At 37.7% G+C, this 18,995-nt stretch overlaps 1 protein-coding gene and 1 long non-coding RNA gene across 2 annotated transcripts; both read left to right on the forward strand.

Moving 5' to 3' along the window:
• Nucleotides 1–1,220: 1,220 nt before the first annotated feature.
• On the forward strand, nucleotides 1,221–3,747 carry LOC113117012 (forkhead box protein A2-like). The gene is made up of 2 exons (XM_026285366.1): nucleotides 1,221–1,658; nucleotides 2,293–3,747. Exons 1-2 carry the CDS (start codon nucleotides 1,587–1,589, stop codon nucleotides 3,448–3,450), a joined length of 1,230 nt encoding a protein of 409 aa, XP_026141151.1. The 5' UTR covers nucleotides 1,221–1,586; the 3' UTR covers nucleotides 3,451–3,747.
• A 1,252-nt stretch (nucleotides 3,748–4,999) lies between these two features.
• On the forward strand, nucleotides 5,000–14,980 carry LOC113117013 (uncharacterized). Its single transcript, XR_003294114.1, has 2 exons — nucleotides 5,000–5,270; nucleotides 14,466–14,980. It is a non-coding gene; the product is annotated as an uncharacterized LOC113117013 (long non-coding RNA).
• The last annotated feature ends 4,015 nt before the right edge of the window (nucleotides 14,981–18,995 follow it).

An 18,995-nucleotide genomic window follows, 5' to 3' on the forward strand; every position in this document is an offset into this window, starting at 1 on the left:
TTTGAAAAAATATTGTTTTATTAAAATGATAAGGAATGACACTATACAGCCTGCACATTTCATTAAAATGTGGTTCTAAAATAAACTGATACCGATATGTTATTGTGTGATTTCAATAATTAATTGTTCATTATACATTGCTTAAAAGAACAGTACGCTTGAGTATAAAAATACATTAAAAATACATGAACATCTATATATATATATATATATATATATATATATATATATATATATATATATATATATATATATATATATATATATATATATATATATATATATATATATGTATATAGCCTATATAGTGAGGTTTCGACTATTTGAATGGCACTAGCTAGTGATCTATTAAACATGAAATAATTCAATAATGTTACAAAAAACCTTACCACGTATAGCCTACGTTATTTTAAAGTGTTAACAATTGAGCATAACCTGTCTCTGTGGAAAAATCAATTTGTAGACCAAGAGAGGGCGCACTAAATTGTTTGCAACAAATCAAGAGATGCAAAGCAATCAAAGGCCAAAAGAAGATCATGAAAAAATCTAAGCAATTCTGTTGTTGTAGGCTTCCCGTGTTTTTATCCCGTTGTCCTCAGCGCTGCAAACCACCACCAGCTAGATATTGTGGATAGTCAAACAAAGTGTATAAATGTTAGGCTACTTTGTTTAATGAAGGCAATCAAATCTTGCCACTGAGCTCTGCAGAATCAACACCGATGACCTGCTCTTACATTAGCAAACTGCGTACCGCTATTAGTTACATAAACTAGAGCGCAGGTAAACAAATTAATTCAAAATAGGCGAAAACATTTTAGAACAAACAATGAGCACGGTTCGATCTGGCTTTTTTCTTATATTTTGTTAAATATATCTTTAAAATACTGTCCTTTAGCAAATACTCCTTTAAATGATTAGTTAAACATTTTATTGATTGAGCTTTTAATTAAAAAAAGCTCAATATTAAAAAAAAAAAATAGTTTATAGTTTATAAGAACTATGAAATAATAATAATTTAAAAAAGCACTCGGACAGTTGATTAATCTGAATAAAAAACTATACTTAAAGCCAGAGGTGTTGGCATTCTTACATCCGTTCTTCCCGATTTGATCTGGATGTGATTTCAAACCACTCCTCTCCCAGCAGCCCAAACTTCTATTCCCCCCTTTCTCCCGCTGGAATACAATAAGATTAGGATATAATGCATCTTTTCAGATGGGGCTGCTCTTTTCAAGCTGCGCAGGTGTACAATAGGGGGCAAATGGAGAAGTCTCACGCCTAGGTGTGAGCAGATTATTCAAATAGGGGCCGAGTGAAGCAGTAGGGATTGGAGGCTCGCCCGGGCGCACAGAGCTATATCACAGCGTTAAGAGCCAGCAGCAGGCGTCATTTCAACTGCAGTCATCTCAGATACACACACTCACACACACATACACACATGCGCCAGCTCTTGACAGGAGGAGAGCACGACGACACGAGTGTATCCCGTGGTCCCCGACAACCATCTTTGGCTGCCAAAGGACACACAACACCGGCATTTCTCGTGTGGGGAAGCGTTTTGAAAGTAGAGGGAACTTTTGTCCAGGATGCTCGGTGCTGTCAAAATGGAGGGACACGAACACGCAGCAGACTGGAGCACTTACTACGGAGAGCCCGAGGTGGGTACCTCACCTAAATAAATATATATATGTATTTTTTTCTCCTCGTCGAAATCCGATCCGGTTTTATACAACTCAGTATTAGCCCTGAGATAATATTAACTTTGAGATCAAATATTGACTTGAGGCGCCTCCAAATCCTCCCCCATCATCTCGACGCCCTGCACTGTCCTAACAAAGTTGTGCTTGACATGCATTGCAAACTTTTCATTTCCAATTACGGATGCCGACGAATACATTGGTTTATTCTTCAACAATATCGGGCGTTGGAAAGCGAAAATAACCGGGCAGGGCATTTGACTTTTAAACAAATAGCCCACTGTTCTTGGTTTTACATTTCTGAGTGGCTGTAATATTGACTACAACTGGGGTTTCCCGTGAATTGTTGGAATCCTGTCACTTTATGACACATCTCCAGATTAATTAGATTTTTTTTCTTAACCCCAACAAAACAAACTATTTAATAAAACCTTTATATATTAAAAAAAATTGTATGCTACAAATAAAAACAAACAAACATACATATTTTTTTCTTCTTATGTTTCTCTTTCCAGTTTAGCAAGGCCAACGATTCTAAATATTTTCTGCTTGGAGTTGCATTGCACTTAAAAGCATTGTCTGATTTCTTTCGCAGTGTTACACCTCCGTTAACAACATGAACACCGGACTGGGAATGAACTCCATGAACACTTACATGACTATGTCCGGGATGAGTTCGACCGCAAACATGGCAGCAGCTAACAGCATGAACATGTCCTATGTCAACACGGGTATGAGTCCTTCAATGACCGGCATGTCTCCCGGCGCGGGAGCGATGGCCGGCATGGGAGCAGGGATGACGGGCATGAGCGCAGCCCTGAGCCCGACCATGAGCCCCATGGCAGCGCAAGCGCCCTCCATGAACGCCTTAACCTCGTACAGTAATATGAACGCTATGAGCCCAATGTATGGCCAGTCAACCATAAACAGATCAAGAGACCCCAAGTCCTACCGGAGGAGCTACACGCACGCCAAGCCGCCCTACTCGTACATTTCTCTAATTACCATGGCCATTCAGCAGTCGCCCAGTAAGATGCTGACCCTCAGTGAGATCTATCAGTGGATAATGGACCTTTTCCCTTTTTACCGACAGAACCAGCAGCGCTGGCAGAACTCTATCCGCCACTCGCTGTCCTTCAACGACTGCTTCCTGAAAGTGCCGCGCTCCCCGGATAAACCGGGCAAAGGCTCGTTTTGGACCCTTCATCCCGATTCCGGAAACATGTTCGAAAACGGCTGCTATCTGAGGAGGCAAAAGCGCTTCAAGTGCGACAAGAAACTGAGCAAGGAGCCGGGTCGGAAAACCTCGGAGGGCGGCTCGAACAGCAGCTCCGAGAGCTGCAACGGGAACGAATCTCCTCGTTCCAACTCGTCTAGCAACGAGCACAAAAGATCCCTGTCTGACATGAAGTCTGCTCAGGGTCTGAGCCCGGACCACGGAGCCTCCCCGACCTCCCAAGCGCAGCATCTCCTGGTCCAACATCACTCTGTTTTGGCGCATGATGGACACCTGAAGCCAGAACATCACTATTCTTTCAATCACCCCTTCTCCATCAACAACCTCATGTCCTCGGAGCAACAGCATCACAAAATGGACCTAAAGGCATACGAGCAGGTGATGCATTACGGTTACGGCTCTCCGATGGCCGGCGCGCTATCCATGGGCTCCATGGCGAGCAAAGCGGGCCTGGATTCGCCGGACACATCGTACTACCAAGGTGTGTACTCCAGGCCCATCCTGAACTCTTCCTAAACTCTCACGGACCTTGTGACAATTTGTACATTTGTAAAATGTTTGTGTATATGTATTCTGATTCTGATTCCCTGTTAATTTAGATGTACGTTAGTAATTATTTTGTAAAAGATCTGTTGACAATGTGACGAACTCTTCGAGGCGGCTTTTGAAAATGGACCAAAAACCCCACCGGAGGACTGCGGACGGATTGAAGCTCTTCAATCACTCGTGTAAACTTATTTATGGCTTGTAAATGTGTATTCTTGTAGTTGATGACAAGAACAGAATCTATATTAAAGTGTTTTGATTTTCACTCATTTGTGTTATTGTCTTGTCAACAACAGCAGCAACAATAATAATAATAAATATCATTTTGCTCAACGGATTATCACACACGAACCACTTGTTAGTTTCGAGGGTTACAGATTTATATTAAATCTGCCACTGTTTAATTATCTTGACTGAATTATTTATTTCCTATTTTCAACCATGACCTGAATTAATATCAACATTAAGAACAGAAAATTGTCCAAGAAATTGTCCCCCTTCACCCAATATATGAAATAAGCGAAATTGCTTTTAATTACATACTGTTCAAAACATTAATAAATTTCCCAAATAATCAGTATTAAGCTTATATTGGAATGCCGTAATTTTCGAATTCGAATTTTACTTAAAAAGCGATAGTCACTTGAAATCTATTATCACGACAATAAAATGTAACGTTGTTAAGACAACGCAAATTATTTGCATATAATCTATGTAATTATACATTTATTTATACATGAACAGAATATGTATGATGACGTAAGACGTTTTAAATTAACGAATAAACAAAGAACTGAGCCCATTTCTGAATTTCTTTTATCATTTTTAGAAAGTCCCTTGTTTCTATGAATTAGAGGCGAGACCCTTTTGATGTCAAATGAATAAATAAGAATTTCATTATATACAGTCTCCGTTAATTAAAACAGTTCAACAGTTTTGCAATATATTTTTGTAATATTTATAATATTTATAAAACCATTTTTTTTATAATGAAACATAACCGGAAAAAAAATAAAAAAAATAAACAAAGCTCCAATTTCTCGCAATATCTTGTCATTATCATTTTTACGAAGTCTCTCGTTTCTTTCCAACATATAAATACGACCTGAGACGCCTCTTATGTAAAAAGCCAATAACATGAAAAATAAATCCTAATTTAAAGCAGAAATGGAAATGTTGACATGCATCGCCCTGCTTTCCCGACACACATAAGAAAGCTGGGTTACAGGCTTTCACCTTTTAATAGTAAACTTGCAGATCAAGAAGTCATCTGTGGCCAACAAATCATCCCTCTGGGTATCACATGAATGTGTACACTAAGAGAATTCTCCTTTATCTTGAATAATGGCAAAGAAGGCCTGGTTTTGTTAGCTCTGTGTTTTCAGTTCTCAGTCCATTCCATTGTATTTCAAACCCCATGATCTGCGAATAAACAAAAACTGGTAAACAGTGAAAAAGGCGGTATTAATACATATAGCATGTGTACATGAGCAATCAAATCACACGAGTGTAAACTTTGAATAAGGGCACGTCACTTCTAGGTAAATTTGCACAGAAATTAAATTTCGCTGCCCCTCGTTTTAAACATAATCCTAGGCTGAATTTTTATAGCGCACTGATCGATATCTAGGTAAAATAATCATTTTTTTTTAACTAGCGAGGCAGTGAAATCTTTGCTTTGTTGCTAAAGTCAACAGTGACAGAGTTTGAGCTCAAATAAATGCCGCGAGGCTCCCAGCCCCGTGCAGAAGACCGCGCGAGAGGCTCCGGTACCGTTCTGCAGGCTCCAGGTACGAACATTTTCATCATTATATCCAGCTCACTGATGAGGCTTTCGATGCATGCTGCATGTTTGGCTTCATACGGATTTCATATCGGAGGTTTGTGCGTGCAACAATGCGATTTGACGCTTGAACAGAGCTGATGTTAAGGGGCTCTTTCAGCCGACTGTCAGATGGCTATTCCAGCTGATTGATGCCAGTGATAGCTACTGGAGAAGACATGCATTGCTTTCGTGCCAGTAACAGCAGACCATAAAATAGAGTTCTTCTCAGGTAGCGTATGCATGGATGTTTATTAGTATTATTATTATTATTTTATATATATATATAATCGGACACACTTTTTATCGAGATATAAACGACTTTGCAACCAAAGCATCAATGCAGACAAACGATTTTACGTTCGTACAAGTCTCGCATTTAACGAATGAGTCTACAACCAGGAAGAATTTCTGGTCTGTTAAAATCGTTCCAGAGACACGAATAACAACAGCCATCAGCACCCGCAGACCTAATGTTTGACATTAGACAAAATAAGTCTTACCATGACATTTTACAGAAAGATCAGTTTACCCTCACAACGTGAAGAAATGAATAAAAGGACTGCTAACTAGACAGATTGTTTCTGTTCTAATTCTGCAGGCTACAATGTAAAAATAAAATAAAAATAAAATACATAAATAAATCAACATTAAGGATCAAAGGACGGCCACGATAATATAAATTATTATTATTATTATTATTATTATTATTATTATTATTATTATTATTATTATTATATTAACCATATTTACATGTGTCTATTTGAGTATCTACAAGACAGGAGGCCTGGGATAACACAATTCAAAATACTTTAAAGGATGCAATTTAAAAGTATGATCTAAAATATATTTAAAATATGTTTTTTTTTAAGGCTGTAAGATAAAACGAATAAAATATAAATAAAGAATAAATATAAAACAACTACAACTAAAAATCGAACTATTATTGTTGTTATAGCAACGAGACCAGCTTTTCCATGGCGTGTTTTCACTTCTCACTTAGGTAACCCTGTTTAATTGCTTTTCGTCAGAGTCGCCCAATTTGCATATCATACTGCATATGAAAGCCGGAATGTAAACAACTGTTCCTCAAAATTCTCATTAGGAGTATAAAGTTTCTCAAGGAGAGCTATGGGCATCGCCTAAACTTTCATAAGTAGCTACGTCACATACAAAATTAATAGAGGCCAAAAATGGTTAATGCACACACTTAGGCTACACGAACTGGAATGAAAATTTGATTTATTTGTATTTTATTTTAGTTTTATTTAATTTAATACATAAACATAACCGAATGGTTTAGCAAAATGGTTGAGCTACCCAGAAACACAGTCAGATCCGAATCGCAGGACTGTGCATGGTGGCATCTAAACTACATCGGGTCATGCAGCTAAATGGCTTTAGCTCGACTCAGTCCTGGAACACCCAAGTGGAGCTGGTCTCCAGGGAGATCTGCGGGACACCCATCTTACAAGCTGTAATGCCGCTTTAACCCATTGCTGGGGAGGGACCGTTAGCACTACCCCGATTTGAGACCAAATACTCTTAATCCTGCTGCTGTCCCACACTATATTAATACTCAACACAGACGCCTAATCTACGCCCTAAAGTTAGAAAGGCAGCTTCACTGCAGTATGCCGAATAGGATTAGGTTAGTCTTTGTAATAGTCTTTGAGACTTTTTAAACGCTGCGCAATACGATTACAAGTCAAACTAGCGCAAAAAATAAAAATAAATAATCCACCAACCCGATTATGATCAAATATATATAAAAACATCTAAACAACATCAACAACTACGACAAGAACATTAGTAATAATAATAGTTCCATGTCATATTTTTTTGAATATTTCAAATACTAATTATTTTTGCCGCTTTTTCCTATTTACGTTGCAATAAATTCTTTTCGAATGTTTTCCCTAATTCCATAATTATGAACTGGGCAAAAGACACTGGAGAGCACACGCTTTATTTCCTAAAGATGACCTTAAAGAGGTTGTGTACTTTGGAAAAACGATAGTTTCCACCCAAAGAAAACCACGAAAAAGTAACAATTGTTTTTTATTGTATTTATTTTTTTTATACAATTGAGTGTTTTTTTTTTTCTTCTTTTATTTTATTTAAATAAAAATTGTGTAATATGCACACTTTACCTTTACATTAAACTGCACTACTTCTTATTAGTTACCTTGGTAAATACAATTATATAGGTTATGAAAATCGTAAATAATATTATCCGAGTAATATAAGTACGAACAGATTCGCCTGTTTTTTTCTTTAAGCTAATAACCTGATCAAATATACCTTTGTTAAGAGACATTCCACACAGCAAAAGATCAAATGAATATAGCTATAATGTAATTCACTATATAATTCTATATTTCTTTGGCTGGAGAAATGCATGTTTTCTGATCTCTAATGAAATGTTTGCATTTCATGTGATACAATGCATGATATAGACTCTTAATATGAAGTAAATTCGTTGTTGGGGCCATAAGAGCAGACTAGGTTTCCAAATAAAACACTCAGGAGCATTTCTTGAGTAATTTACTATGGTTATTAATGGGATGAGTAGGTGGCATTGTTTTGAATTGCTCTCACATTGCTTTTAATGTCATGTACATGCCCAACCATTCAGACACTCTCAATAGGAACATTGTCTATTATTCTGGCTGTATGATTGTCTATGAACTGTTGTTAAATGGTCTACATGCTGTCAGGGTGTTGGAGAGAATTATGACGAATGCAGCGGAAATAGTGCAAGAGTGTGATGGTTCAGGCTTGTGTTCACACTCATCACCACCTCGGTGTGAAATTCTTGCTGAGACGTACAGGCCAAACCACATGTCCATTCAACCAGCCCATTCGCCCTATTCACTGCCTTAACATCAGCATCTTTTAGGGATAAACTTGCCTGGACAAATGCCAGATTCCATTTTACGGCTAAAATAAGTAGGGTATTAAATAAGAAATGACTGTTGATGTCAGCTATGCCATTTCCTGTGCACTTACATTAACACACATGTCTACATGGTACAGATGCCAGTAGTTCACAGACTTGCCCAACATTTCCTGTGGTCAAAAGCTGTAGGTAAAATCTAAGTCACTGGGAAGGACACTTGACTCATTAAATCTTAATGAAAGCAATAAACACAGACGCCAGCAATTCATTCAGACCTCCAAACCAATCTCCATTTCTCACCAAAGGCAAACAAACCCAGATGCCCCTGCGTGATTCCCTGCATAACAAAAGCGAATCAGATTGTGTCCTGCATGTGTTCCCGGGGCTGAAATGGTAAAGGCGATAGGTTATTCCAAGATAGAGCTTGTCCAATTTATTGTACGTTAGAGGGGCATGTCATGAAGGTGATTTCTGAAATGTTTTTTTTTCAAAATTGGGTAGCTTGTAGTTTAGACGGTGATGGGCATACTCATGCAACATTCATGAGAGTCGTTTTCCTCAAGCATTCAAGGAGAATACACACACACATATATACAAATAATCTGGCTGCAGAGTTTACGTGTTTGTAGTGATGCATCTTTATGTTCAACTTTATGTTTCAATTTGAAACTTGACGAAGAAGCTCCTTTATATATGAACCGTATTCATTTTGCATTCAAATGATTTGTTTGGTAAACAACTTAACAAAAGCAGACATGAGCAAACGTGATGGGAGAGCAAATAGAAGTTGATGTTCTTTCATTTGATCAAGACAGATCTCTTGCCACGGACAAATTTAACCTGCTAGTAAATGCATATCCAGGATCTCTACCAACACTGTCCCCAGGGAGTCCACAGCAAGAGCTCTTAAAGTAAATCCCCACACTCGGACAGAAATAATTCACCAACCCTTTCTCAAACTAAAGGCAATCTTCAGTTTAATCCAGTATAAATGCATTTATCACTAAGAGATTAATGTCTGGGTGTTGCCTGTTAAAAAGCCCGGAGGAGCCTCTGTTACGTTTATACTCTCAGATGCTACACAGTAGTGGTCCCCTGACACACAATGTTTAACCCCTCTCCTCGCGCTGACAGCCACATAGCAGGCAGTTTAATTCAATTTCCTGTCAGATCAAGAGCTTTCCTCCTTGTTGTGGTTGATTTATTATTTGCCAGCATGTCTTTGTTTTCCAATTTACAGACGCGATGACAATAGCATCAATTAAGTGAGACTGTTAACGAGGCCCCTTAGCCGCATCTGAAGTATATGCTTAACTGTAATAAAAAAGTAATTGTGAATTGCTGATTCCCATGAATAGCATATCAATAGATCTGAAGAATTCATTAAAGAACCTTGAAAAGAAGCATTTAAAAACATGAAATCGAGTGCTTTTGTGCTCATTCACTTTTTAAGTGATATTGGTCCCGGAATATTATTTATCTCCATGCACTTGTTTTTCCCCATAGGGATATATATATATATATATGTGTGTGTGTGTGTGTGTGTAAGACTATGTATGTTTGGTATAGGCTACACTATTAGCAACAACTGTTACCATAACTGTGAATTAGGAAGTTTAAAAGGCTCATCTCATCATTGAGGTCACTCTTCCCATAGACCGTTCTTCAACCAGTGTAAACCTATACCGATGCAAATCATCCTCAGAGTCATTTTTACATGCAAACAAAGCATTGTTGGAGGATGCCTGGTCATGATGCCACCTTTGAAGCAAATCAGATGATGGATATGAGCAGTGAAGACATATATGAGAGGCGGTTCATAATCTAAACAAATCCATGTGCCTTTAATGCGACAGGTTAAGACTCATATTGCTTTAAGATGCAAATGCTCTCTCTGTGAAAGCTCCAGAAAAAAGAAAAGATAGAAATAGGGAAGATTAATTATTTAGCATTTGAGGTGCCCTTTGATGGTAACGGACCTGAACACAATAGGGTTTAATATTAATTTCAGCTTTTAAATGGTACTTAAAGTAACAGCTATGTGTCCTTTGTGACATTTAGCAATTGTGGTTTGGTTTTAGAAGATTGTTTGGAAAAAACAGACACTTTCAACAAGGAAAGGCACCGTTTGAATAATAAAAAAAAAAAGCCAATTGATCAAGCTGTGGTGTAATAGGCTATCTGACAGAATCTGAATTTCAGTATGGTCTTAATGACTTTTTCCCACGTAGGCCTAGACTATTAACCATCCACGGACATACGTTTAGGTTTATTTAGCCCGGATCCTTAATCGTGTCCTGCGGCGTGCCTCTAAAATATGATCTCAGACAACTGAGGAGCTCACGGCCGAAGTCGAGGGCATAATTGCTAGGAAACATCTTACTGAACAGTTGGCGATAAATGCAGTCAGCCCCCTCCTCGGCTTAAAGCAATTAATTCAGGCGCCCTGACATCAACTCTCCAATCCTCTGACAGCTTGGAGCCCAAATCAAAATGCTAGTTCTCCTGGGAACAGCAGAAGATAGCCGGCTCTTTTCTGGACTGTTTGCTCACTGGGCCTGAGAGCAATCTTCCTTGCCGAATGAAATGCAAGGACACAAACAATGTGCCGGCGAGAGAATGGAAGACGGGGAATGAACAGTTTGGACTATTTGCTCAGCAGAAGGGCAGTCACAATAGCCGGCCCATAGCTTTCCCATGCATCAAGCCTCTTAGTCTTAGGGCTCCTTTGTTGCTGGGTTTCGTTCAGATAAGAGTCCAGCTGCCCCATGTGTTTAATTCTCATTGTATGTTGTACTGTATGGCCATTTAGATACTTTTGCATGGCTTTTCAAAATTTCGCAAACAAACAGGCTAATGCAACATATTGCGTGCATATCTCCGTGGCCGGGCTTCACCTCTGCATGTGCTCTCATTTAAGGGGGACGGCTGAGCAAAAAGGGGGTCAAGATTGTGCCTTATCTTGACAAGTAAAAGGGTTCTGATATGTGGTTTGTGCTAATGATATGTGTTTCAGAAATGAGTGGGAGCAAAAGAAAAAAAATTCACACGACTCCTTTGATCAGTAAAAATTAAATAGGGATGACAATACGATGGCTGCTCAAAAAGAGAAAGCCAAGAGCTCATGTGCTTCTGTGTTGTAATTGCATTGTAAAAAGTATTAAACACGTAACGGTTTCAATTTATGATGAGGTCTTATTTGTTAACATTAGCAACAAGCAGTACATTTTTATAGCATTTATTAACCTTTGTTGATGTTAAAATACAATTCATGTTCTTTGCTTGTTCACTGAAGCTCAGATCATTAATGTTAACAGATGCAACTTTTACTCTTAAAATTGCATTGAAATGAACAAGAACAGAGCAAAGATTCATGATTGTTGTTTTACTTTATTATCATCGTAAATTGTTGTCAATACATCTGTTACCATTATTCTCTATTTTTATTAAATGAAACCCTTAAAAAGCAACCCATTGTTTGTTTTAGTCAAAATGAATAATATTTTTGACTTTTGACTATATTTAAATCTAATTTAGGTTAACTGACCACATATGTGTTTTATATTGCAGAATATATTCTGTTCTTTTGTGTTCATTCTTATGATACTCTTTTGTTTGATATGGATTTGAGTTTTTTCTCTGCACATCACACACAACAGACTTTAGTCAGTTAAAACAGCCTTTAATCAGTAAAAAGGTTGGCCTCTGATTTTGTGTGTGCATGTGTGTGTGTGTGTGTTCTCTACTTCAGCAGTGTGGACACATCAGAAAGATAATATGGAATCATAGATGTATTAGGCAGCTAGATAACTGAATAAGTTGATGAAAAGAGTCATTTAATTCATGCCATGACTCATACTATTATTTATGCATTACTGTGCATTTCACAGTTCGGTCACAAAGATGTTGGATTTTAATGACACCCAAAATGAATAATAATAAATTCTATGGCTTTAAAAGACGAGGTAAAAAGATGCATTGTGTTATAAATATGTAAGTGTGAGTACAAGTATGTACACATGCACATTTGTGTGTGAGAGTGTGTGTGTGTGAACAGGTCGTGTGTGGGATGGTGCAGCATTACGCTTCACTGATAGTAAAGTAAAGCTCTGTTCATGGCTTTTCAGCACTTCTTTAAGTTGCCACCACTGTGTAATTTATGGGTGCTGAGAATCGCTGTGTTGAAACACGACACAGGTCTCTACTGCACAGAAACGGCTGAAAACGACTGACTCATATGAGATGAAACACACAAAATCTGGGTGATTAGCAAGTACCGGAACATGCCAAGGATACAGCTATGGGAACACACACGAATAAAAACACACCCTGCTGAAGGGCTTTTGCCTATACCCAAGTGAGACTTGCTAAAATAAACGTGCTCTAAAAGTGATACAGTATTTTGGTCATGCATTAAATGAGAGACCAGGAGCTGTGAAAGACTTGAGGTAAAAGTTTATTTAGGTATTAGGCTGTGAGAAATGTTAAATACAATCAAGGGCCAGGCGCTGATTCCGGTATTCTGTCAATTTTCCAGAACTGAATTATTTGATCTAATAATGGATTCTTTATAATATTGCATTTGCTAAGTTTTTACATTTAAAAGAAATCAGTATTAGGAATACATTATAAATTAATGCCATCTTAAAGTAACAAAGTTAAGAGTGAAATTACCAATTCAGAAGAGCTGTCTTCTTTTTCTTCTTCTTATTATTATTTTTAAAGTAAAAAAGGTAAAAGGTGACCATTAGTCATGCTCTTAAATTACATTTAAACTGTTTTGCATCTTTCTCGACTAAACCCGCTTCTTAATTCCATATATTTCTAACAATTTCCTTCCAAACTCTTTTGAGAAATGCTAAATGATAACAGCTTCACTACACACAAAAAAAGGCCAAACATTACAATCTGTATCTCTTCAAAAGGTCCTTTCGCTCTCACTCAGTAGTCTGGTCTCAAAGAGTAGACCAGAGATAAGACCCGGCCACACAATGTCCCCTCAGTAGGTCTCATTGACCGGCCCATGGCACCGGCCAGGTATGCCAGCAATGTTTAACCAGCTATCCATCTTCTACCTGCTGCTGGTAAACAGGCACCTTTGTTTAAAGCGCACTACGGTTAGGGCCTGCTCTGACTCAACAAATGAACTATTTATTTCCCCATTGGCCCGGGCTCAGGAAATATGCCTCTTATAATCCGCTTTTTATTTCTCTGACAGGAGCAGTGTGGTAATGCATGTGTGTGTGTGGGTGGGAGTTTCTTCAGAGTACAGGGGGCACATGGCCTGGTTAACTAGTGATTTTAGCGGTGAACTCATGTTCCAAGCTCTTATCATTCGCGTCCAGGGTGAACAAACAAACAGTGTGTGGTGTAAATCTGGCGCGATGTCTGAACCTTGTAGGTTCAGTCATGGTTCTGCATAGAATTTTAGTTAAAGGTTTGGCATTGCCTTAAATTGCACGTGTTTCAATAAAAAAACAATGCATAAGGAATATTTGTTTTAAAGTAAACAATTGCAATGCACAGGTAGCTCACATACAAATTTGAACCTCAGACCTTCCTTTATACTGCCATGGTGTTTGACCTATACTGAATACTTCTATGTTTTTAAACCTCTGCCTACATTTTTTTTTTTATCAAAATATTCCTTTGTTAGGAATGAAAACACTACAACTCATACCTATAAAACATGGACTTATATATATATATATATATATATATATATATATATATATATATAGAATCTTTAACATCCACGGAACCTGTCTATTCCATAAAATATTCTTTACAGTTGAAAAGGTTCTTTAGATGATTTAAATGTTCTTTACACTATACTTTACACTAAACCATTTATGTGAACCCCCCCCCCACTTGGAACCTTTAATTTTAAGAGTGTATATACATTAGTCAATTGCATGGGGGTAGTTGGGGTCTTTGGAGCAACCAATAACAAGTTCAGACAGAAGTATAATCGCAGTCTCTTTTCAATGCAAGATTGTGGGTTAGCAGACTTAATTCCTTAAAGATGGATGTATTCCATGTTAGCACAAATGACTTTGACTTCCATTATCGCTCCCATTAAGACTCCAATGGTTGCTGCTATATTTTCAATTATATATTTGAATGCATTTTCTGGAATACAGATATTTAGACACCTAAAATGGGTGTTCTTGACATATATTTACGCATTCTCCCATGACTTTATATAAACTTTACAAATATTTCACACTCTAATCATGTTGAATATGCTTTCCTTTTTAGATCTGAACCAATCAGCAGTCGTCTTCATCATCGTGCCACTTCATTTGGCAACCTGCTGGTTCAACCCTTTCCATCAGCCACGTTCACCTGCAGCTACCCTCAGTCACGTCTGACCTGGATGCATGAGCAAGATAACATTCACATCTGCAACGTCAAGAGAGAGGGGCACAAGGAAGCCTGACATTAATGATTAACAGCACTAAAAGCCCCTGCTTTTGTATTCCCATGGTGCTGGGGCTATCTGCCGATCATGTGACCTGCACCGAGAAGATTGGGGGAGTGAGCGCAAAAGCAAACACAGGTGTTTGGGCTGGAGTCGGTCGTCCGGTCGGTGCTGTTAGGGACAACTGCAAACACAGGCTGCCATGCCTGGAGACGCAAATGCCCACCCATACCAACAGGACAGCCAACCGGAGTCACCGACTCAACTCTGACGCTCTCAGCCTGCCTTTTCTCTGAACAATTACGATTCTTCATTGGCCTATTAAAATCTGCTCTTCGAGTACAGTTTGACCTAAGGAGCTATGAATTCTTTATTGAGCATCATAAATAGGCGTAACCATAAATGAAAATAAACAAAGCTTTTTTTTTTTTTATTATAAATAAATAAATAGATAACATAAAAAACGCTTTCTTAATAAATTATTGCACCTCGTATGAGGTCACCACTGATAGTGTCAACGTTTTTAAGTTCAAACCCTATTGTTTGCAAGAGACTTGTCTGGTTCGTTCATCTTCGAGTTAATTGAGAGGGCAGGTACTTGTTGATTTAAATGCGAATATGGATGCAATTTATTTTCATATACTTGGCTGATCTCAATTTTTAATGGAACCATAATTAAATAAACATACTGTAATCCACATATTACACTTTATTGGTTTATTAAAAATTTAAGTAAAAAAATCTAAAGATTTGTAGATGTAGATTCAGCATTTCCTTCCTGCTAGTAATTAGGTTTTGAACTTGATGTGTTAAACACTGATCCAAGACCAGCAGAATTCATCGTCGTACTCATGGGAAGAATAATCTTACACGCTTCGCCTAAGACCAACACGTTCAAACTTGAAACTTACATAACACAATGATCGTATTTTATTGATATTCACATTGCATAAAATGTTGTCAGGATATTAATAATCAACAAGATACTTGACTAGCATTGTTAACAACCTTAAGTTTGCTGCCAAATTAAAGTGCGCTAAAAGGTATTTTTTATAATTAAACATAAAAAAAGCATTTGTATTAAGTTTAATTAGTCAGCCATAATGATTAAAAGTCACAATTAAGATGATAATATAACCAAAATACCTCTATTTCCATGTTGATCATTGCAATATATTTAGAACTTATAGGGCTGTAGGGCTTTTAAATATGTCAGATTCTCATCATTAAAATAGATTAATATATTTTGTAATTTGTCGAGTTAAGTGAGCTTTCATAGTGATGCCATGAAAGAACCATTGTGTGTTCCCAAAACAACCTGTCAGTGAACAGGTCTTAGTGTGAAGAACATTTTAATAATCTAAAGAACTTTTTTCAACTGTTAAGAATCTTTTGTGTAATGGAAAGTTTCCATGGATGTTAAAGGTTCTTCATGAAAGATACCAATGAAGAAAATAACAAAAAAATATGAATCTAGGAGTAAAATAATATTAGGTACAATTATCAACCATGGATCAATCTGTACTGTATTCTGAGGTAAATGCACACGTCAAATCACTGCTCTGAAGGATTCGAAGCATCAGCTTTGTAGGCATTGTCTCACTCCAGCAAGATATTCGTCCATTGTGGGCTGAAAGTGAGCTAATCTAAGTGAGCCGGCAGCGGTAATCTGCAGATGAACAGTGCTTTGCTCAAATGAGCTTTTGATGTTGCAGACACAATGCAACTTGTGAAAAGAGCAAGTGTCCTAAGAAGCTTTTTTTTTGTTTTTTGTTTTTTTCAGGCTCCACACCTATAATGAGGTCACACAGCAGCCTGTGCTAAAGCTGTCTAACCTATTCATTCCCACGTTAAAAGATGTCACCAATACACAATCTTAGAAGAAGAGGGAATTTAAGAATTCGATCTGGTGTCAAACTGGTGAACTGCTAAATCCCACGACTAAAGAGAGAGCAGAAAGATCATTTTCCTCTGTGCTCTTTTTGGACTAGACGTGATTTAGGCAACAAGAGTTCATGAACGGTTCAGGCGCATGCATGTGTGTGTGTGTGTGTCTGTGAGTGTGTTTGTCTTTTAATCAGTGGTGGTAAAAGCCTAATTGCACTGCTCTTCAGGTAGCAATGCAGAGGCCAGGTGCTCGCTGCACGGGTCGTCACAAGCCCACTATCCAGAGAAGCTCTTAAAGAGTTGAACCAGTGCACTTATCTTGCTGCCTTCACTGGCCAGGAGTGCAGGATTAAAATATACCAGCATTTGACAACAAAAATGTTGAAATAATTTGAATTACCCCAGGGGGGTAGAAAAATGTCAAAATGTGTGTCTTTGTAATGCATCAGTCAATCGCCCCACCTAAGAAATTACTTTTTTATGGCTGACCTTAAACCCTTTTACGTTTGTAACAATGTCCTGATGCATTCATAATGAGAAATAGCTCATTAACCATCTAAAATCTACCGTGTAGTGTTTGATCCTTTTTTTTCAAGGCTTCAACCAAATGATCAACATGATGTGCTAAAAAACTTTGTACACAATCTACTGCATGCCTTCTGTCATCTGATTGATAGTTTAGACTTTTTTTTAGCAAGCAAAAGGCCTTTTAGGAAAATTGTTAAAGCGTCCACTTTCAAGTCGTATTTAACATGTCTTTTTGCTGTGAAAACTTGCAAAACTGATTTTTATACATAAGAATCTTTTTTTATATTGTTTATAATATTTAGTTGCACACTTCCTGGACTGAAGCAACTTGAGAGCTTTTGATAATAAAACAAAGCATTTAAATTAAATCTAAGCCATATTATATTGGGAGACATACAATTTTAATGATTTAATGCCAGCCTGCTATACTATATATCTCACTTATTTACATTAGAACTTATCAGGATTTCATCTTTTCTTTTAGCTCAAGTTGGGCCTGTAAAATGAGCTCCATATTATTCTTTATCATAATATGTAAGTCGTGAAAGCCTGGTGACTTAGTGAAAGCACATTTTCACTTTTTTACACTGTTTTGTCTCAGAAATACAAGTAACTATGTCGAGTTTGAGTCCAGGTGACTTAACTGTACTACACGGAGCACAGGTGCACAGGTGGGCTTTAACAACAGGCCCACCGTTTGATCTCCTTTATTCAACTGCAGAGGAAAGAGAGGGGGATGGGAGAGAAGAAGAGAGGAGAGGCGGATGACTGGTGACAGGTGTACCTGAGCGAAGGTGTGTAAGAGGAACAGACAGAGGCCATTAGAGTACATTCACTGCCTCATAATACTGAGACAAAGAGTGTGTGATGCTGTCATGGAGGAAGAGACTGGATGGGACTATACAAGGACAACACAAACAAAAACCTTTTAAATGCTTAATATGTCAGATTGTAATTGTGCAGAAATGATCTTGGGCTGATAGTTGACAGAGTAGTCTTTGATACATACACAATGATTTATTTTATGCCTGGTTTGTCTTTATTCCTTCACTAAGCTAGAACAGCGAAAACATACTGATAAACAGACACATTTCTGATGAATCCTAATTTTAAAAAATAAATAAATACAAACCATAGCATCTGTTTCAGTTGAAAAAACAGTAGCTTTTAAACTGTGTGTCAGAGCATGTTGCTGCTATAGCTGGGCATCTGAGCAGAGCTGATTGTTTGGGGTGAATGGCTGTGTGGGAGTGTATGCATTTATGTTTTTGAATGAGTGTGACTGAATGCGTGACTGACTGTTTGTGAGTGTAAGTGAGTGAGTGAGTGAGTGCGTGTGTTGGAGCGATCGAGAGACGTACAGCTGCTGTCTGACAGGGGCGGCAGCTACAGGTAGCAGCTGGGCCGACTCACCTGTCACGCAGATCCAATCCCGTCCATCAGCGCCGGCGAGGAGGAAAAGCGCGCTTTTATTCAGTGGGGATCGCAGAAAGAAACAGAAACAAAGGTAGAAGGTAGTTTCCATGAACGAAAGAGGAAGTAAAGAAAAACACGTGGATTGTTTTGATTGAGTGCCTCTCGTCCTGTCCTATAAAAAACATTTAATAGAAACTGGAGGATTCCAGGATTCTATCTTAAAAAAAAGATATTTTTTTTAAATGTTCTGATTAATATTATATAATATCATGTGACTTGTTATTGCATAGTAATTACATAGTAATTACATATAAATATGCATTAAATAGTACTTTTTTCTTTCTTTCTTTCTTTTTCTATTCATTTTCCAAATGACTTGTCCTCTGCAGGTTTATATGATATGATATTATATTGTAATATATTAAGGTGACAGTGTAATTAGACAGATAGGCACTGAGTAAGTAGCTAAAAATAAGTAATGCATGTAACAAGGACACTGTAAAATAAAGTGTTACCTTATAGTTAGTTACAGTTAA

This window comes from Carassius auratus, chromosome 17 (genome assembly GCF_003368295.1).
Source record: "Carassius auratus strain Wakin chromosome 17, ASM336829v1, whole genome shotgun sequence".
In the NCBI taxonomy this organism is placed as follows: domain Eukaryota; kingdom Metazoa; phylum Chordata; class Actinopteri; order Cypriniformes; family Cyprinidae; genus Carassius; species Carassius auratus.

Coding starts and splice junctions, on each gene's coding strand:
- LOC113117012 (XM_026285366.1), top strand. CDS start 1,587: ATGCTCGGTGCTGTCAAAATGGAGGGACACGAACACGCAGCAGACTGG. Junction 1,659..2,292: donor CTTACTACGGAGAGCCCGAG/GTGGGTACCTCA, acceptor TTTCTTTCGCAG/TGTTACACCTCCGTTAACAA.